The 22,500-nt window shown below is 42.0% G+C and overlaps 1 protein-coding gene across 1 annotated transcript in view; it reads left to right on the forward strand.

Moving 5' to 3' along the window:
• GRIN2A (glutamate ionotropic receptor NMDA type subunit 2A) overlaps positions 1-22,500 on the forward strand; it is a 378,152-nt gene that overhangs the window by 290,976 nt on the left and 64,676 nt on the right. Inside the window, exons 6-10 of the mRNA XM_007462837.1 lie at positions 584-789; positions 5,700-5,868; positions 5,981-6,134; positions 10,769-10,894; positions 15,190-15,419. Coding sequence (XP_007462899.1) covers positions 584-789; positions 5,700-5,868; positions 5,981-6,134; positions 10,769-10,894; positions 15,190-15,419 — 885 coding nt within the window. The remainder of the gene's footprint in view (positions 1-583; positions 790-5,699; positions 5,869-5,980; positions 6,135-10,768; positions 10,895-15,189; positions 15,420-22,500) is intronic.

Here is a 22,500-nt window from a genome sequence, read left to right on the forward strand (position 1 = left end):
TCTTTCCCTCTCACTGACTCTCTTGTATACTTAAAAGAGAGAGTTTGGAGTCCTTACTACGTGCTGAGCACTGCCCTGTATGCTTTTCTCGAATTGCCTTATTTAATTCCCACAACATCCTTATAAAGTAGGTGGAATTGTGTCTATTTACAGATGAGAAAACAGATGTTCGTAGTGATTAAAAGCCTGCCTGGGGTTGTACAGCTAGTAAGTGGCAGATTTGGGGATTCAAGCCTAGACCTCTGATTCTAAAAGTCCTTGCTCTTTTCATGACATTAGTGGCCCTGAGCTCTGGCAGAACATCACAATCACTTGGGTGTCTCCAGTGGCATCAGTGCTTTGTCACCACCCCCGTATTTATTAGTCTGGGGAGAGTCCAGGGCATGGGAGCTGACCAGTATTCTGCTTTCCCTTTGTCCTCATCTTTCTTAGCATATAAACAGAAGTGTACGCTGAGGTAGGTAGCAGAAAAGTCCTGAAGATGATGGGGTTCTTCTCCCATACCTCTTACGGGGGAGGACTCACCTTTCTGAAAGCCAGTGGTGCAGGAAAGCACAGGTGTGTCTTTCTCTTTATACTGCAGGTGGGCAAGTGGGAGAACCAGACCCTGAGCCTGAGGCACGCCGTGTGGCCCAGGTACAAGTCCTTTTCAGACTGTGAGCCAGACGACAACCATCTGAGCATCGTCACACTGGAGGAGGCCCCCTTTGTCATCGTGGAAGACATAGACCCGCTGACTGAGACGTGTGTGAGGAACACTGTGCCATGTCGGAAGTTCATCAGAATCAAGTGAGTCCAGGGATGCTGTCGGCTGAATGTGCCCAATCCTTTACAATAGCCTGTATCACTGATAACAGTGGTATCTCTACAATAATAATAGAATGTAATATAAAATATACTCCATTATAATAGGTGCGTATAAAAATAGATTTTTTAAAAGACCTGGAACTACACCAGGTGGTTTGCATTCATTTGATTCCAACAACGGCAATACGAGGTGCATGGTTTTGCCCATTTTAAACATGATCAAAACCGAGTTATGAGAAGATTAAGAAGCACATTCAAAGCCACTGAGCTAGTAGGTGGAAGACGCAGGACTCAAACACTTGTCCATCTGACTCCACCACCATATTCTTAACCACTATGGTGAATCAACCCTCCCCTCCAGTCTTTCCTAGAATAATTATTTCTTTTGTGTTTTTCTGGTTACTCCCTCCCCCAAACCATATCTCCCACTTCCTTCCACCTCTTTTCTATTTCCCAGATCCAAACTTTTCAGAATTTTCAAAGCTTCTCTCCATTTTGGGGTCAACATCCACCTTACAAGTGACTTTCTGATGTGCTTAAGGTGGAGCTGATCTCCTGGGGATCTCCTAGGTCACCAGCAACAAATCAGCATTGCATCTAAGTCATTTCCTCTTTTATTACGATTGAAATGGAACTGACTTTTTTTATCAGATCCCCTGGTGAAGGGTTCTCCCTAATCTGTAAACCCTTTGGAGATACATAAAGCTTCATGGCCAAGTCCAAGGCCCTGAATTTTGTCTTTGTCATGCAAACATAAACACAAATACCACCCTTGTGGAGGATTCACAAAAGGAAAAAGCCTACTGTTAGATGGAAATCTTTTTTTTTTTTTCTGAGTATTTTCTGATTGCCTCCTTTCACCTGGACAATTTTTGCTTGCCCTTTAAGTCTTAAGCACTCCCTCCACAAGCTAGGTTAGTTCTCCCTACTTCCACAGTACCCTGGCTATGTCTCTATGTCTTAATCCGTTCAGGCTGCTGTAACAAATTACCACGAGTGGGTGGCTTAAACAACAGACATTTATTCCTCACAGTTCTGGAGGCTGGGAAGTCCACGATCAAGGTGCTGGCAGATCTGGTGTCTGGTGAAGACCCTCTGGTTTGCAGACGGCTGTCTTCTCCTCACCTGGTAGAGAGCAGAGGGAGAGGAAGCAAGCTGTCCTGCTCCTTCGCATAAGGGCACTACTTCCATTTAGGAGGGTTCCACCCTCATGACCTAATTACCTCTCCAAATACCATCACATTGGGGATTAGGGTTTCAACATATGAATTTGAGGGGAACATAAACATTCAGTCCATAGCACTCTCTAGCTATCTTTCTCACTTGTTTTTATGGCTTACAGTTTGTCTGTATTTCCCCCAGAGTATTATCTGCCTAAATATAGGGAATGTGGCTTATTAATATTTGTGTCTTCAGTGACAAGCACAGAATATGACACCCCAATGTTGATGAAACTTGAACAGAGGATGAATGGATACTTTTCCTCCCACATTCCAAATTCCAGCCTAAGTTCTTATTATACAAGATGCAAATCCCCATGGCTCAGTGCTTTGGATAAAGATAATTTTTTTGTGTGTGTGGTACACGGGCCTCTCACTGTTGTGGCCTCTCCCACTGCGGAGCACAGGCTCCGGACACGCAGGCTCAGTGGCCATGGTTCACAGGCCCAGCCGCTCCGTGGCATGTGGGATCTTCCCGGACCAGGGCACGAGCCCGTGTCCCCTGCATCGGCAGGCGGACTCTCAACCACTGCGCCACCAGGGAAGCGCAAAGATAACTTTTTAAGAATATGATTGCTAAATGTATTATGAAGGTACATTTTGGTTTGGAGAAATTTTTTTATCAATAACCAGCATTTTTGGAGTTGAAATCCTTATGGATTATTCAGTAAATAATTATCAGCTTTTTTTGGAGTCATCAGCCTCTTTGGGGTTGAAATTCTGAATAAATTAGTCAATAAATAAATACGCATGAAGCATAGTTTCTGTGTTAGTCACAGTGCTGGGCATGGGGGATGCATCAATGAACCGGGAAGGATCTTGCAGTCAAGGGCTGCACGCAGTTAAAAAACTACTCAACCAATAAGGGAACAGGGCAGCTCCACATCAGGATAAACCCTGTGAAGGATCTGAATAAGGTGGTGTGATAAGGGAGTCACTTGAGGTATGTGGGGCTCCTGCAGCTCACACAGGTAAGATTTAAGGTGACATGTAAAGGAGGAGAAGAAGCCAAACATGTGAAGAACTGGGGAAGAGCCACCCAGTTAGAGGAGCAGGTGCAAAGGCCCTGAGGGAGGAAAGAGATTGGCGAGTTTGGGAAACAGATGGAAGCCTAGTGCAGTACTTGGAAGTGATGAACTGGGGGAATGACAGAAGCGGTAATGTGGGAAAGTTGTCAAAGGAGGTTTTGACTTGGGTGGGTGTTCTTTGAGCAGAACTTGGTCAGATGAAGAAAGCAGAGTGGCTGGCACAAAGCAAAGAGTATAACCCCACTGGGGTACCTCCTTTATGATAACAATATCTTCTCTGATTCAATAGGGCCAATCAAGTAGGGCATCTTATGCTTCACACTCAGTCATTGGAGATTAAAGTCTTTAAAATCAGAAGACTTGGAGCTGAAAACAATAGATCACCAAGTCCTGAGTCACATTGGTCTGGAGGAAATGAACCTCCAAGTAAATCACTGTCTTTAAAAGAATTGACTTTTCAACTGAAGAATAGAAACAGATTAGCAAGTTCAAATTCACAATTTGGGTTCCTGTGGGAGGGGGTGGCTTGCAATTTTCCTTTTCCCACTTGGTGACATGAGAATTGTACTGTGCTTCTAGGTGAAATTAAAGTCTTTGATTTACCTGAAAGCAATAGAAAATTACTAGGATCCAGTCATCCCAACATTAACACAGATTAGATCAACTGCATTTCCTAAAGGTAACATCTTTGAGGAAGGCTGATTGGTTCCAAAAAGGATTCCTTTTGGACAACCTGATTGTGTTTGTTTTCTTGGTGATATTCTTTCAGGGAAAACCCTTTGTCTCTCACTTCTGGTAAATGGTGGGGTCTTGAGGGCACACATCATTCTTCTAAAAAATCAGGTAGTAGGAAATGGGCTGAGAAATCAGACTTTTCTTCTTACCTGTTAGTTGGGTGTTAAGACGTGAAGACAAAATTGAGGAAAAATTACCTGTTTTGATCTGTAAGGATAAATGGCTATACTGCCAGTTAATCCCCGAAACTGTCAGATCATTGGTGAAAAGAGAGGAAATATATTTTTAAGCACCTATGTGGGAGGTGCTTTAGATACCTTATTTAATATTTCCAACTATCCTGCAAGGTAAGTATCAGCCTTCTCAATGCATGAATAAGTAAACTGAGGTCTGTGAATGAAGAGACCTGTCCGAGTTTCCATGCTCGTCAAGGGCAGACCCAGGATTTGAAAGCAGCTCTGTCTGACTCGCAAGGCACATCCACTGGCCACACTGGGAAATTATAGAGCCAGAGAATTGATGATTTACCGGATCCCTTTCCCCATATTTGTTTTTATGAGTCTCCCTTTCTTTTGGGTGATGGTGGAGAGCAGAGAGATTACATGGGCACCATTTCTCAGATGTCTGGGTAGTTGTCATACCCCCTCCTCCACACACACACACACACACACACACACACACACACACACAAGGTTTGTGTTAACAACCAACAAAAGTTCCCAGTGTGGTCTGTGTTTCCAGATGTGGAAACACAGACCAAATGATGGTAGATAGACATCAATTTAGTGCTTAGATAACAATTCAGTATGTAGATGTGTCAACAGTGGAATATTGAGGCAGCACATATCCTATGAAATACGTGACTCAGCATCTGAGCATGGTACTAATGGATGCCCCAGGGCAAGGTGGAACCAAGTGCAATGCCCAGAGAGGTCTTGATCTTCCTGTAGCAGTTGTTTAAATAGTTTTTGTTATCACTTGGGAAGACCCCTGTTTCCTTCCCTTTTAAAAGCATTTCTGGTTTTTCTGAGTGTCCTTTGAGTATGACTTTGTCAAGTAAATAAAGCAAAGTGGCTGACACAAAGCAACAAATGTAACCTTGGTAGATTATGATAGGTTTTAAGACAGCGATGCCCTCTGTATTTTAATAGGGCTTTTTCCTGATCAAGGACATTGCTATTTAATAGTGTCACCTTTTACACTTCCTGCACGTAGGTAGGGAGGGAAAATGTTATGAACGAGCCTTCATTTGCGAGATGACTCGATCAAGAGACATTAAGTCCACAGACTCAGGCACAGAGTAGACCCCAGGTCTCCTGATTCTTAGCTGATAATTCTTAGTTTTCCTCAGCAAGGAGAGTATCTTTCCTAAGTAAGTAAGGCATCCTTTCTTCTTCCCTTTGGTTGCCAACCTCTATTTTCAGTGAAAGGATAAAGCAAAACTCTCCTTTGCTCTGAGAATTTCACATCTTCCTCTCCTCCATCTTCCAATAAGTTTTTATAATTCAGTTTAGATTAGATGACTAAACTCTGATCTAAAGAGGTTGTATGTGTTACAAGCTTTAAAAAAATAAGAGGTAGTAACCCTCATCTGTATAATGGGGATCTGAATACTAGCTAGTGAAGAAAAATGTTGTGAAGATTAATCCAACAATTAGTATAAAGCATTTATCACAGTGCATAGCAAATAGTAATTACTCAAGAAATGTTACCTGTTGTCATGATTATTGTCGTAGTTAAGAACACTTGCTACTTTTGCTGTCATAAACTCGCTGAACGTCCTTGTAAAAGCCGCTTCCTCATTTGGGGCCTCAATTTCCCATGTGAAAAATAGTAGAAGAGTGTAGATAATGACTGTGAACACATTTTCCAGTACTACTGCTCTACCATCTTGGGATTTTCTCTACAGCAATTCAACCAATGAGGGCATGAATGTTAAAAAATGCTGCAAGGGGTTCTGCATCGATATCCTAAAGAAGCTTTCGAGAACAGTGAAGTTTACCTATGACCTTTACCTGGTGACTAATGGGAAGCATGGCAAGAAAGTTAACAATGTGTGGAATGGAATGATTGGTGAGGTAAGTTATCTTTTCAGCCCAAGGGCCCTCATTCAGACTTAGGGCCCAAGGTCCTCAGGGATGGTGGGAAGGATAAGTAAAGGGACGGTTCTTTCTTTTGCCTTGTGTCCAGGTGGTCTATCAACGGGCAGTCATGGCAGTTGGCTCACTCACCATCAATGAGGAACGTTCTGAAGTGGTGGACTTCTCTGTGCCCTTTGTGGAGACGGGAATCAGTGTCATGGTTTCAAGAAGCAATGGCACTGTATCACCTTCTGCTTTTCTAGGTATGTGAACTTCACAGTCGCTGTTGCACATTTCCTACGAGGAATTATAGGTATTTTGTCTTGTTTGCTCAAAAGACAGGACCAGATAGGACCTAGTTCAGTTCTAGGTAACCACGTCAGCATATTGAAAGCATGTTGCATTGAATTACCCAAATTTTCCCCCAGTTAACGTCTTTCATTTATCTTTAACTTGGAAATAGCTGCTAAAAGTACAATCACATATTCAGATACCGTCCTTGATAGTGCAGAATATAGATTAGTAGATATATTGCTTAGAGCCTTGAAAGCATTTAAAAAATAAACCTGTCTGTCCACAATTAATTTAAATCAGCTCATAAACTTTTATTTAGCAGCCACATACCCATCCTCCATCCCTCACTAGAATGACAGTCATTTATTTACTGGATGTAAGAGTAAAAATAATGATGACTGTGCAATGATTTATACCAGTACGCTGATAAACAAAACAGAAGCAGTCTGAAGAGGATACACTGTTTTAAAATTAATGGAATCATATTTTAAATGTGACTATCCTTTAAGCTGAATGGTTTATAAGAGAAGAAATTCTTACTCTCCTTTTAACTGTTTCCTAGATTTATGTTTTTACACAAAAGGTTTTTATTTTTTAAAGCAAGGTAGTTCTGTTTTTTTCTATCATCTGGTTTTCTTTAGCAGCTACGCATTAGGTAGCTTGGCTGGTGTAGCTGAAACTGCATGGAACATAGCCAAGCGTTTTTAATTTTTTCTTTAAAGGAAATCATTGTGTTGAGTGTTTTGTCATCATAAATAGTTTTTGATAGTGACTGTCTTGAAGATCATGGGATTCAGATTAACTTCCCCTTGGCATTCCCATGTCAGTGGGTTTGTCCCAAATTGGGAAGGTTAAGACAGACATTGACCCCTAGAAGGAAACTGCAGGAGTCAGTGAAAACAGTTAGATTAGGGTCAACTGAATTTCTTACACTTTTCCAGAGACAAAAAAACTTTGTTTATTAGAGAACTAAAACTGCAGACTAGGGCCCATTTGTGGATGCCAGCTCCAAGCCTATAGCCTTACTCTTCCACTGTCTTCATTTATATGTGGTGTTAGCATCCAGTGAAGCGTTCTATGCTTCATTCTCATGAGTGAAATGTTGACTAACAGGATTTTGGATACTGCCTTACTCACAGAGACATATGGATTTACTGTTTTCATTTTCGATAATCCATTTAAGCTGTTGAAATCCTTACCCCTCACTGGATTTGATTTTGCACTCGCTTCAATTTTTGTAACCTTTGTTGGAGTAATGTGGACCTTGACAAATACACACCTCACTATGTTCCTTCTGTGCCTGTGTCTGATATGGATAATGATGCCCATATCTTAATAAGGGAGCCTCACTGGATCATGAAAAATACTGCTTACTGATATTGACAACACAAGCAGAATGTTAATAATTATTGGATATACTCTCACTCATAGTCACTCCTAATCATCTTTTTCCCCATTCCCTATTGGAAGCTTTGACAGAGATCTTTGGTCCTAGAGGTTGGAGGAAGGGAGTTCGTGGAAGAAATGGAAAGAGAAAGTTGTCCACTTATCTTCTTAGTGAGCTAGAGAGAACTTTTCGTCCAGTTCAGTCAAAGAGGAAAAATATTTCCAGTGACTTGTCTCATAAATATGAGTCACTGATACTGAATCTGGCCTCAACCCAGTTTCCCTAGATTTTTATCTTATCTGTGTTAGTAGAACATTTCCATAAAAGTCAAGTATTTTTGCTAGATTTAGCTAAACCTCTCTTCCCCCCCTCACTCTTCCTACTGTATCTTTAAGAATAAAATAAATTGTAGCCAGAGGAAGCGATTTTTAAAGCTGTTTTTACACAGAAGGCTTAATATTTTTCCTAGTCACTAAATTACATCCCTGTTCGATTGACTGCGCACCCCCTTATTTACGGTCATTATCTGCAGGTTTTGAAAGTCATAATGAACCATGCTAAGCTACATTTTTCCATTCACTGGCTCAGTCATCTGGAAGAGCCAAACATTCAAAATCTGATTGCATTGCTCTTCATTATTTCCTATTCTCTCTCCTCCGCAAAATCCATTAACTCACGTCGGAAACACTTGCAGGTAATGCCTCTGAGCTTTTGTATAAAAATGTAACCAGCAACTCTTCAAGGACAGAGATGATGTCTCTGGCAATATTTCCATTCAGTTAATTCTTAAGACTTTCCAAGTAGGTTGGAGTCTTTGATCCAAAGAAATGCTGAGCTGGGGTCTCTTCTAGATTAAAGTTCCTTCGCAGACAGATGTTGAATCTGTTGAATCTGTCCAGTAGAGGATGTAATCCAGAGCTATCTAAAAATATTTCTGGGTCACATCTTAGACACTACAGACAGTAGCTCATCATTGTTCTAATGACTTTCTTTGTTGTGGGGTGTGTGTGTGTGTGTGTGTGTGTGTGTGTGTGTGTGTGTGTGGTGTCTGGGAATAGCCATCCTTCGTGGCACTCATAGGTACCTAACTTACTAAAACCAGAATACTACAGCAGAATCTCTCTGCCATCCTCACAAGTCAGGGGACAAATGTTGTCACTTCGAAGTGAGAAAACATCTGGGATCAGTTTCTTGATCAGTTTCCATCTGATTTTCTGACCAGTTAGTGACTAGGACACATCAAGTGCCCAGTGAAGTCCACTGAAGGCTTACAGATTCTGAAATGTGAGTACAAGAATTCAGTAAGGATTTCCCCTAATATTTTTAATAATGTCATCATAACCTGCAGAGAAAAGGAGTTATCAGATTAATAAGTGTGCGTGTTTTAAACTAGAACACCTTTTTCAGGACCCTGGACAGCACACCACCACCACCACTTCTGGCTTTAACCATTGAACCCAGCAGCTATTCCATTTAATTTATTATGTGTATGCAGTGTGCAAAGCACACCACCAAATACTTTACATGTATATAATGCTCCTTTACTCATTACAGTGATCCTCCTCTGCTGAGACACACTATGCCATCAGCACATCCAACCTGGAGAATTACTTTAGCATCTCTATTTTTGAATATTAAGTAATTTTTAATCTCCTAATTATTCATTTCTTTCTCCTGGATACACCTTACTACCAAACTGCTGATTTCAGGGACACGATATTGTTTGCACTCAAGTTAAATTTAACTAAGTTTTAGTCTCATTGGTTTCTTTGAGCTCATCTTGGCTTATTTAAGTCAAGTAAGTTTGTCTTGGTACTTGTTGCTCCTTAAAGTATTTGCATTACAAAGTATTCCTTCAGGTTTTAAAATTATCCAATATCATTAAAGCTTCGGACATATTAGTTTCTTATTATATATTAAGCTCATTACATTGGAGTTTGTGATGAACTCTAGCTGTGTTAGGTAGTCACAGACTTTAATAAAAAGGTGGCCTGATATCATCCTAGTTCTTTATTATTATTAATAGCCTCATTAGAAAAAAAAACATTTAAAAATAATAAAATGTGTACTATTTGGGAGGTATTATTGGGCTTCTTATATTTTATTCTTAGAAAATGTTTGGTCATGATGAAAAGGATTATACGTTCATTGGTGTCCAAGGGCAGTTTCTTCCCAATGATGCAATCAGGTGGAGCTATATGTTCATTTAAAAAATTTTAGTCTCTGTTGATTTTCTAGCAAATCTATGTCACACATGGATAAAATGGCTCCTTTCAGCTCACTTTCATGTCCTCAATCAGTTTGAATAAAAATGTTAATTTGTTTTACATAGTATCTCTTACCTTTCTAAAGTGATCTAAGATTTAGAACCTTGTGTCTTGGCCTGCGCTTCTGAGACACCCACATGAAAATGAACTGAAGAAAACTATTTTTAGGGGAAATAACCATCTACCCATCTACTACCTCATTGCCTCTATCTTTAAACGATGCGTTTTCATTGAATTCTCGTGCGAATGTAATATCCTCAAATGACTTGTCAATTGCGTTTAACCATTACCAACCTCGACAAGATTTTTAAATTGTAGAGATCCCGTCTGTCCGAAGCAGTAGGTGAAATGGAGAGAGTGGTAGTATTGGGGGCAGACTATGACATTCCAGTATTCCTGTCAATCCCACGATTTTATGATCCTTTTCTACCAGGTTATAATTCTCCCTTTACTTCTAGAATTCCTGCACGTCCTCCCTCCAGCATGTCAAGATGAAAATGAAAATAAAAATAAAACTCATGCTGATTCGCAGGTGCCTTATGTTTGACTGTTTGAATCTAGTCTTGTTTCTCTTTAGCTTTGGTCCCCTGGATGATTCTGTAATTACAGAGGACCCTGTATCCTCTTGGTTTGCGTTTTAGCTTTCTCCCTTGGTCTTATCATTATATTTTGTTTTTATTATCCTTGACCTGATTTGTAAAATGTCATATGCTTTTCTGTTTTTATCCTATGATGTGCATTCTTATAAAACACCTCAAATATTTTGTAGAATAGAGAATGATTTAAATGTATGAATAAACAATGACTAGCTTCTTTTGAATGATCAGATTCACATCAGAGTGGGTTTCTCAGTGAGTCTGCAAATGGCCCTCTAGGCTTCCTGCTAGCCCTGGTTGTGAGGAGGCGCTCACTGACCATGTTTCCATCCCTCCGGCCTGTTTACCTGCAGAACCATTCAGCGCCTCCGTCTGGGTGATGATGTTTGTGATGCTGCTCATTGTATCCGCCATAGCTGTTTTCGTATTTGAATACTTCAGTCCTGTTGGATACAACAGAAACTTAGCCAAAGGGAAAGGTGAGACTAGCTTCATAAGCATGATTCAAAGTCAATGCTGTGTAATTTACTTTCAATGAAGAGTTCAGATTTAGAACACATTATCCTATATTGCCTTGCTGTACCATCGTATAAATCATGCTGGGTCATTGATATTACTTGCAGTGCCATACAAGTATGGGTTATTCCCTTCTACTGAAAAGAAGGATAAAACTTAAAAATGAGACATTTTAATCTTGCTATAATGTGGAGTCGACAGTTAAGTGAAAAACTACTGATATTTGCTGAGAAAGCATATTTGAAAAAGTTTTCTGGCAGTTTTCAAAATGTGCATCAAAACAAATGTTAAAACTACTAGTGAGTCTCAACTTCAGTCTATGCAAAGAAAATGGTTTTATAGAATCTAGGTTAAGAACATTCCCCAAACTACCGAATCATGCTCACATTCGCTTGATGATAAATATATAAATATATGATAAAATGGTGACTTTCCCCAAACAGTTACATTTTCCTCTTGACAGTGCCTGACCTTAGTGCATTGTACTTGATAAAGTGGCAATCAGTAAGTAGAAAATTCAATTGGGATGCATTCATTGGCCATAACTTTTTTTTTTTTTTTTTTTTTTTTGGTATATACCAGAACCTATATCCCTTTATTAACAGTACAGTCATCCTTCAGTATCCTTCCAGCAGATTGGTTCCAGGACCGCCCAACAGGTACCAAAATCTGAGGACGCTGAAGTCCCTTTATAAAATGGCACAGTCTATGCACGTAACCCTTGCACATCCTCTCATATACTTTAAGTCATCTCTAGATTATTTATAATACCTAATACAATATAAATGCTATGTAAATAGTTGCCACTAACAACAAATTCAAGTTTTGCTTTTTGGAACTGTATGGAATTTTTTTTTTTTTCTGAAGATTTTTGATCCGAGGTTAGTTAAATCCTTGGATGCTGAATCTGTGGATACGGAAGGGGGGCTTTAATTTTTTTTTTTTTTTTTTTTTTTAACGGTACGCGGGCCTCTCACTATTGCAGCGTCTCCCGTTGCAGAGCATAGGCTCCGGACGCGCAGGCCTGGCGGCCATGGCTCACGGGCCCAGCCACTCCACGGCACGTGGGATCCTCCCGGACCGGGGCGCGAACCCGTGTTCCCTGCATCGGCAGGCGGACTCTCAACCACTGCGCCACCAGGGAAGCCCCTGGCCATAACTTTTTAAGAGGCTCCCACACGAACCATATACATAAACACATTACACAATTTTGAGTGAATTTTTCTCAATGCACAACACATCCTAAGTAGATGGTATCAGAAGGGTGCCAGGACAAAATCTCTTTCCTGAAAAATGACTTTAGATGGTGGAAGACGGCAGATCTTCAAGGTACAATTATTCAAAAACAAGGCGCTTTAATTTGCCGTATGTTCTTTTTGCTTGGAAGATTCAGTATTGGAAAGAGCCAGCAGGTCATGGGAATCTATTGGGAACTTAGCTTTACTGAAATCCTCCCACTTCTTCTTAACCACTGAAGAGCAGTGGTTACCACATAAACCACCTGCCGTCAACCAAACGCAGTTAAAATGCCACAAGTAATCATGTTGTGTTTAAGTGGGAGAGTTGCCAGCATTTCACTAAATGGGTAATGTAATTAACTAGTAAGAAGCTTTCCAACAGAGTGGGTCCTGAGGCAATGTTCTATGGGTGATCATACTGCAGGAGAGTAGATATTTATGTTTGCAAAATCAGAGCTTGTGTTGTTTGTGAATTCGTGCGTTTATTTGATGAATATTTCCAGAGTACCTGGTACCGGAGCAGGGGTTTAATGTGGTAAATGGGATGGAGATTTCCTCATCCTTGGGCAACAGCGAATTTAGTTGTGGAGACAACATGTAAACATATAAATGAATAATCACAGATTGTAATAAATCTCAGGAGGAAGGGAGAAAAGCCAAAGTGAAGTGATGGGATGTGGGCGCTTCTTAAGTATATGACGGTCAAGCAGGGAAGGACTTTAGGAAGAGATGATGCTTGAGTTGAGACCTGAAGGATGAGAAGGATTCAGTCCTGTGAAAAACTGAGGGAAAAGCATTCCACGCAGAGGGAACAGCAGATACAAAGGCCTTGGCATGGGATCAATCTTGATATGCTCAAGAAACAGAAAAGTTATGAGTAAGTGAGGTAAGACAGTGGTATAAGATGAAGTCAGAGGGCTAGGCTGTTGACCGTGGTAAGCATTTCAGCTTTTCTTCTAAATACAGTGTCAGGGAAGAGGCAGAATACAAACCTGTACGGTGTGGAAAGGTCACTTTCTATCTATCTATCAAGACGATGGGAGGGGTGGCAGCAGTGGAAGGAGGGAGACCAGTTAGGAAGGTGGTACAGTTTTCCAAGAACAAGAACTGCAGTGGTTTGGACTTGGATGGAGAGAATGGAGATGGAAAGAAGTGGATACATTTGAAATGTATCTTGGAAGATAAAAAGCTATCCAAAGGCCACCACGTGCAATAATTTCTCCTTTGGCTGAAACACACACTATTGTGCAGGAAGGAACCTAGCATGCAAACTCCTTCCATCACCTGGAGGCTTTTTGTTTTCTACTCATCCGCATGTAGAAACCCTCAGGAAATGATAGCTACTTATTTCCTTGCACAAAATAGCTTTCTGTTACATCTCATTGTCCTTTATGGGGAAAATTATATGACCCAGTAATAGTCTTCATGAATCAGGAATTCCCAAACGTCTTGGACAGCTCCCTGCAACTGCCCATTTCTGATTCCCAAATAGCTATCACTTCTGATCAACACGCATCCCTAATAAAATTAAGTAGTTCATGAAGTTTACTGGATTGACTCTACTTTTTACTAAGAATTCTCAGCCTGTTGGGAATAAGCCCAGAAGATCATAAAGTTAGGCAAAGAAAAAGAGGAGAGCTTGAAACTGAGAATAATAGAATTAGTTGCCTTCTCGCTAATGTGTTGTATATGGATATTGTAAGTATTGCCATAGCCTGAATTTGGCCTCCCATGTGCGGAAAGCTTGCTTCCCAACCAGGCCCTCTGCCCAGAACTTCGTAACTTCCATCAATCTGGATTCACTGCTGCCACTTTATTTATTGCCCACTCTGTGTGCATCGCCAACTGAAGTCTAAGTAGATCATTTTTTCATATCTTCATTTACTTAAATGACATAAAAACCTTCTGTTAAAGGAAGACCCTTTTTCCCATGAAATGAGGGCATAAATTGATTTTTTTTTTCCTCTTGCACAAAACCAGACTTGAAAGCTCTAACATGTGTGTTTTACAGCCTGCATATTCCCCTGCCCAATAAATTTTGGCATATTGTTCTGCCTTTTTAGTTAAGTCTGTTGCAGGGAACACTTAAGAATCTTAAAAAAAAAAAAAAAAAAGAATCTTAAGAATACGCTGAGGGAGAAAAAGTGCTGTGATATCAGAGTTCATTTTCCATGACCCTGCAACCAAATGTCTTCCATCTGTGAAGTGTTAGAAGAATTAAGCTCTATTGTTCTGTTCCTTAATGTCTCCATTTGGAGAGTGTTTTAGTTTGGTTTAATTCCTACATTGTGCATATCTTACATCTGAGTTTGAACAGGAGCCATGGCTAGGAACAATCAGATTAGAATATCAAGCATCAGTCCCTCTGAATTGCATGGTTCTTATACGAAAGCACATCTGACAAATACTGAAGCGGCCCCCATGCACATGTTTTTGTAAGGCTCTGCTTCCCCAAATGGAAATCAAATCCACATTTAAAACAGGTCATAACACTGCTTCTAATTCAAACCCATGTTTTGCATAACCATTTTCTTCCTTCCTCCCTCCCTCCCTCCCTCCCTTCCTTCTTTTTTCCCTTCTTTTTTCCCTTTCTTTTTCTTTCTTTCTTCCTTTTTCTTTCTTTCTTTCTTTCCTTCTTTCTTTCTTTTTCTTTCTTCCTTTCTTTCTTTTTCTTTTTCTCTCCTTTCTTTCTTTCTTTCTTTCTTGTTCTTTCTTTCTTTCTTGTTCTTTCCTTCTTTCTTCCTCCCTCCTTCCCTCCCTCTCTCTCTTCCTTTCTTTCATCCTTTGTCTTTTTAGAAATGTGGCAAAAAGCCAAGTATATAGAAATGTGGGAAGAATGCTAATTTTTAAAGAAAAAAGGACTCATTGTGGTTGTGGTTCTGGGGCAGTGATGGGACACACTATGATATAAGTCCGTCTTCTGGCAGCCTTCAGTGTTGCTGGAGCCACTGCATAGTATCAAACGCTCACCAGTGTGCATTTTGAGGAGGCGCTGAGAATGTCCTTCCTGTCATTTGCAGCACCCCATGGGCCTTCTTTTACGATTGGAAAAGCTATATGGCTTCTTTGGGGCCTGGTGTTTAACAACTCCGTGCCTGTCCAGAATCCTAAAGGGACCACCAGCAAGATCATGGTGTCCGTGTGGGCCTTCTTTGCCGTCATATTCCTGGCCAGCTACACGGCTAATCTGGCGGCTTTCATGATCCAGGAGGAGTTTGTGGACCAAGTGACTGGCCTCAGTGACAAAAAGGTAAGGTCACTTTGCTTTCATCTCTGCCTGAGGGGTTGATCTTAAACGTTCTCCCCTCAGAGGAAGTAAATCAGGCTCCTATCATCCAAACCCATCAACTGTAAAGCACAAAGCCAGAGGATTTTTTTTTTTTCCTCTTAACTCAAATGGGCATATTTCTAAAAGTTTCAGGAACGGAAGCTTGAGCTTACCTCTCCTAAGTCTTAAGGTGTCTAGATCTAATTTGGAAACGTAGTTTCCCCCGGTGGTCATTTCTCATATTTACATGATTGTGTTGATGCTTCCTGAGGTCTGTGACTCATGTTACAGCTTAGGCTGGAGCTCATCTTGCCAAGGAGAGTATGATGTTGAGGGAGATCCATTAGCCTTGGATCAGGAGAAACTTGGGGTGAAGTGGGATGCTCTCGGCTGTAGGTACCTCCTAGTTTTGTGACTTTGTATGAGTCTCTTACGTGCTCCGTGCCTTGGATTCTCTGACTTGAAAACAAAAGTCCTCTGTAAGCCCTACCCAGAGACAAAACTGACAGCTCCTTTTTACTCTGTAGCCAATCAGCCCCATCACCAGCACTCCTGACTCACCTGAAATTTCTTCAAGGGACGCAAAAGGAGCAGGGAGGTTTTTGATTTCCCACCGGTTCCTTTTACTCAGACTCACCTTCAATCCTCCCTCCTGGGGCTGTGCTTCCCACATCAGGGAGATGGGAGTGTTAACACCTGCGCTCTCCATTCTCCGCTGCCGTGTAACGAAGTTTGCAGGGTGTGAGTAGCTATTCAGAAACCTACAGGGAGGAAGAGGTAAACTGGGTATATCTTTCTATTGAAATTTTAGTTTCAGGAAACAAACCCTGACTTGCTAAGCTCAGCAGTGTGGGGACTGCAGCACTGCAAAGATTTTCTGTCTTGTATGTGGGGATAATTTGTCTCTTTATAAAATCTCACTATCATGTCTTATTGGCATGAGTCTACATATATCCTTTCAGCATTCATCAACAGACTGCTGAATAGAAAATCAGCCCATGAAAAGACTTAACAGCTTATCCGTGACTTACACGGTGGTTGAAAGGGTACAGAGAGGCCTGTCATCAGAGAGAAGGTGAGGGGTTGGAGTGAGTCACCATCACAAAAGCGCCACCAACCTTATGAGCAGTTGGCCTCTCTGATGGCTCCTCCTTGGAAATGCCGCTTGAGTAAATGCCACTCTCTGCGTCATGGCGACAAAGCCCTGTATTATCTGGCCCATCCCCCCATGTCCCCTCCCTCTTGCTTGCTGAGGCCCTCTCTCTGTTCCTTAGACACTCCAAGTGTATTTCCACCACAGTGCCCTTGCACTTGCCATGTCCTCTGCCTGGAATGTTCTTCCCCCTTTATTCTCATGGCCGGCTTCTCCTTGACTTTCAGGTTTTAGGGAAACTATCACCCCTTGGGAGAGTCTTCCTGGTCACCATGGTGAACTTGGCAGCCTGAGCTTGTGCTCCCATGAAGCTTAAATTCCAGTAGGAAGAAATAAACAACACACAAGTAAACGCAATGGAGAAGAAAATTCCAGGCAGGAATAAGTGCTGTAAAACTGATGAGATTAAAATTGACTTGGGGGAAGGGGATGTCAGGGTTATCTGGCACTTAGTAGATGCTCAGTGCACACTTGTTGATTGAACGGGAAATGCATGGTGTGTTGGATGCTGCGGGCAGCCTGCCTGGGGCCTCGGATCCCTTTCTCAGTTCTGTGTGCCCAGCCTCACCTTTGCTGACAAAGGTTCATACCAGGGACCTTCAGAGGATGATTACCTTGGGGCACTGAAATGGTAAATGCCTGGATATTTTTATGTCCCCCAGATCTTGCAGTTGCCTGTAACCAATGGCTAATCAGTGTGAGAGTACAAAAGCCCAGCTGTTCTGTTGCTTCTAGGCAAACTCAGAGGTGCAGTTTACTCTCCAGAGCTCCCTGCAGGATCAGGCTGAGGCTGAGACTTTGCTCATAATCACACCCTTGGTTGGCTTCCTCACCTTCCCTAACCTTCTTCCCCCATGTCCTTCCTGGTTTCTCCTGCAGCCCTTCCCTAATGCTCACCCAATTCCTTGGCTCACCTAAAGCACTTGGCATCTGGTAGGCAGCAGAGGAAGCCCTACACTCAGAGTCAGCAAAGTTGGGTTCCTTTTCCTCTCTGCTGCATACTAGCTGTGTGATGCCTTTATTGTTGTGTAAGCTTGCTGGGCCTCCTAGTTCCTCTCTGAACATTTGGGAATCATCGTTGTGGTAAGGATGGAAGGAGTCTGCACATGTGAATGTGCCCGGTTGCCTGTAACTGTTATGCGATTCCATCACGTCATGGGAGCAGATATACAGTTCCTAGAATAAGTGACCAAGAGATACATTGGAAGCAATGGGAAACCAAGTTTGGGATGAGAAGATTCTTCAAGAAAGGAGTTGGCAGCATGTTTTGCTTTTTGTTGCTATTTTCAATAGCAAGGGGGGGGGAAATCCCTTGCTACCTAGTTTGGGGTCTAATAACATGACTGCTTGCGGGAAAACTAATTAGAAACACTGATAATTAGGCTGACCTTCTCTGATTTGGAAACATCTAGTAACAGATACCATATCCTCATGAGATACAGCTCAATTTCCATGCTCAGAGTGTTAGCAGCAAGCAGATAGCTCTTTTAATTAAATGTTTGATACAATTAGATAAACAGCAAAATTCCTAGAGTAAATAAGCTAAATGCTCCCAGAAGATTAATGGCAAATATACCAAGAAAGTCTGCAAAATAAAAATCTATATTGAATCAGTTTATTTTAATACTGTATACAAGTGTTCTTTTTTTCTTTCTTTCTTTCTTTTTATCATGAATACCTATGTAACAGCTCAGGTTTATAATACTTTTAAGCCATTTGCATACTTGCTGTGAAAGAAGCACCTTTGGAGCCCACGGTGTGCTCAGATGAGCTTGGGGTTAAATTATACGTAGGTGAATCCATGCTCCAATAGGAATTATTAAAGAAGTTGGAATGTTGGTGGCGACCCTTTCCAAAATGTTGGGTATTACTGTGGTTGGTGAAATCCATCCCTGGGAGGCAGACTAATGTAGTGGAAAAAGCAACACCATAGGGGTCAAATGGATCTGGATTCAAATCCTGACCTTGCCATACAGTAGTTGTATGGCCTTCAGTGTGTCAGCGTCCCCACAGCTTAATTTCCTGATAGAGGGGGTTTAATACCATTCTGGCAAGGTTGATATGAGGATTAGGAATAATCCTCACACCTGCCTGGCACATGATAGATAATCCTATTACAAATGGTATTTCTTCCCTCAGGCCTCCCACCCCCTCCACTACCTCTCCCCTCTCCTCTTCATCTCCCTCCACTCCCTCCCCATGACCATCACTATTGCCTAATTCAAACCGTTCCTCACTTCTGGGGTCTGAAATAGTATTGCACTGAGTTGGCCTTTTGTGACAGCAATAGAGGAAATTCAGGGAATGTACCTTGTGGCTGAGCCCATAAATGTGTTCTCGGGGAGTTGTGCTGGGTGAGCCTCGTCCACCATTCTTACTGGTTGAAAGGAGGCCTCTGAGCCCCTCCTCCCTCTTAAGGACCACAGCAGTTTGATGCTACATCCAGAAGCACGTGGAGCTCACCAGTGGGAGAAGACCTTACTAGAAACAGGGGCTCTAGTACCAGACGTTCCTTACTTATGTCCACAGAAGATAGATGTTTTTAATAATTGTGTATTTTTTGGTTCATAAGAGAAATAAAGAAATGTCCTGATTAATTGCCGCATATTTCCTAAAAGTTTTACTTCCCAGACCTGTATCTCTACTCCGTCCATCATAATGCACTTGCTATGACTTATTCGCTGGAATGACTCTCAGGCCTGTCCACATACCAAATGGAAAAAAAGTGTAGAATACAATCCTCTGATCTTCTGTTCTCTACATTGGAGGGAAACTGGATCCTTTATTTGACTAAAGTCATGCTGGGTAACAACAGGTGATGAGGTGATGTTTATCAAGCATTAGGGGATGCCATTAAACACTCTAATTGCAAAAGCAGTCTTCAATTTACAGATGGAGAAACAGAGGCTCAGAGAGCTTAAGCAAATGCCCCAAATGTCTCAGTTCCAAAGTAGCAGATGAAAAGCCCAAGGCCAGGTGCAGCCAGTTAATATGAACCATGAGGGCGACCTTGAGAGAGAAGCTGTGAGGAGTTCTGCTGACTCTGGGCTTCATGATTATGTCGCCCTGTGGTCTTGCTGATGGGGGAGACCTCTGCACCACCCCTTCCTGCACTGGAGCCCATGTTCGTTTCTTCCTGCTTGCACGTGGAACTCTCTGGGAGAAAGTTGCATCAGAAATCATTCCCCCAAGAAACACAGAGTGTGCCCTCGACGCTAGGCCCTGGGATTCCGGCGATGAGTCATCCTTGCCCCTAACTGTTTTTCACACTGTAGGTCATGACTCTTTAGGGAGTCATGAAATTAATTTAAGAGTTGTGACCCTTAAAATAGTAGATCACCATGGATTACATCAGAATATATCCTAAGTAGAAAGTGTGTGTTTACAGGGTGGAGATAGAAGATGTATTGTGAGTCATGCTTTAAAAAGTTTGACAGCCTTTAGTTGAGCGGGAAAGGTTCCTAGGTCTGGGTGCCAGGCTGAATTTAGTGTGGGTGAGGGTGCAATCAAGGCCAGAGAGGTGTGGAAATTCATCACCGAGGCTGAATCTCTGTCTCTATCGCTGTGCAAACCAAACGCAGGGGAAGAAGGGAATCTAAAAGAGCTGCGTGTCTCCTCTGCTGCAGATGGTGAGTGAAGGGGAGGGCAGTTAGGCAAATAGGCCATCAGATGTCTCGGGAGATTGGGAGCGGCTGCTACAATGACTAGATTTATGAGCAGTGCTGCTGCCTCTGTGCCCCTGAGCAGACAGCTGCTGTGCAAACAGGAGTGGGCTGGTGCCTCCCCCTTTTAGGTGGTGAGTTGAGGCTTGCCTGAGTGAGTGCAAAGAGCATTTGCTGTTCACAAACACACACTTGTACATACACACACGCTCCCGACACAAGGTGCCCAGCAGGAGGATCTCATTTGGACAATGCATGGCCCCTTCCCCCAAATCCAGTTATGGCTGCTTATTAGGCAGCAGCATGCCTAATTTAAGGGGAGCAATCTTCAACTGGAAAGTTTAATTAACAGTGAAAAGAAGTGTGTGTCTAGAAAAAAGAATAGTGTTTTTGATTAGCCTGACTCTTGGGTAAACTTGGACGCTTCCTCCAGCACTTCTGAGTTCCGTGGAACACATGCTGATGTGGAAATCTGAGAGACCTCTGGATCCCAGCCCTGGTTCTGCCGGAGATTTGCTGGGTGTCCTTCCCTCTCTGGGTCTCAAGGTCCTCACCTCTAAAAGAGGAGAGGTCGCTAGTAATGGTCTCAGAGGAATGATAGAGTTCAGACCTTAGGCTTGAAATCTGGGCTGCTGTTTACAAGGAGCGTAATCTTAAGTAGGTCATAGAACCTCTCTGAGCTTCAGTTTCTTTATCTGTAAAATGGAGCCTCAAAGATTAGCTACCGGGCAGGGTTGTTGTGAGTATTAAATGAGCCAGTGTTTGTAAAGTTTTCAGCACAGTGCTGGCCCCCAGCAAATCCTCAAAACATGTTAGTCATTATAATCATCACTTTCTAGTTCCAGAATTCCATATTTCATAGAAAAATGAGGCCCAGGTTACTTTTTTTGCCCACGATGATGGCAGAAATGACGAGTAAGAGTAGTTTTATTTTTGAGTGCTTACTCTGTTGCAGGCACTATTCTAATTACTTGACAAAAGTTGTAGTTTTAGATCTTCCCATTGACCCCACAAGGGAAGTACTCATGTGTTTCCCACTCTGCAGATGGAAAATAAGTGGAGGCAGCGGGAAATAAGGTGGCTTCTCTAAGGCCCCACGGTCTGTAAGGGATAGAACCTGACTTTGGAACCTGTGAGTCTGAGCTCACACTTGTAACCATTGCCTTGTGCTGCATCTAGATTTTGACTGTATTTCTGGGACTTAGACCTAGTTCTCTGGACTCCCAATCTGGTTCGGTTGCCCCAAACACTGAAGGTGTGAACAGCTGGGGCGCAAAGAAACTTTTCTCTACCCTTCTAGATAGTTCTGCCTGGTCTAAGAATTAAATTGACATGAGGCAGATTAACAGGAGAAAATCTAACTTAATTTCATACATACGGGAACCCCACATATATGAGAGGTTCAGAGACATAAAGGTAAAATGAGGTAGCTGTGCCATCCTGAGCTAAGGAATAGGCTAGGGGCCTGGGGCTCCAGAGGGGAGGAGGGTAATTCACAGGATGATGAGAAGAGCAGACGTTCAGTAATTAAATGTTTGCCTGTCATAGGTCATAAAATGTTATTTCTGGTAATAACTCTTATTATGGGCAAGGCCCCCAATTTAAATTCTTTAACAGAGCAGGGAAAGTTCCTCTTGAGCCCACAGGGTCTCAATTGCCTTCAGCTAAAAATAAATCATGTGCCAAAGTGGCACATCTGAGGGGAGAGATAAATTAGGAGTTTGGGATTAGCAGATACAAACTACTATATATAAAATAGATAAACAACAAGTCCTACTGTATAGCACAGAGAATTATATTCAATACCTTGTAATAAACTATAATGGAAAAGAATATGAAAAAGAATATATATATTCATATATCCATATATATATATATCCATATATATGTATATATGAATCACTTAGCTGTATACCAGAAACTAACACAACCTTGTAAATCAACTATACTCCAATAAAAAAATTTTTTAAAAAGAATAGAAAAATTCGGGCTTGCCTGGTGGCGCAGTGGTTGGGAGTCCGCCTGCCGATGCAGGGGACACGGGTTCGGGCCGCGGTCCGGGAAGATCCCGCGTGCTGCGGAGCGGCTGGGCCCGTGAGCCGTGGCCACTGAGCCTGCGCGTCCGGAGCCTGTGCTCCGCGGCAGGTTGGGTGGGGGGCCACAGCGGTGAGAGGCCCACGTACTGCAAAAAAAAAAAAAAAGAAAATACCTGGAGACAAATGAAAATGGAAACACCAAGCTCAAAAAT

Source organism: Lipotes vexillifer, unplaced genomic scaffold, assembly GCF_000442215.2.
Source record: "Lipotes vexillifer unplaced genomic scaffold, Lipotes_vexillifer_v1.1 scaffold306, whole genome shotgun sequence".
NCBI lineage: Eukaryota > Metazoa > Chordata > Mammalia > Artiodactyla > Lipotidae > Lipotes > Lipotes vexillifer.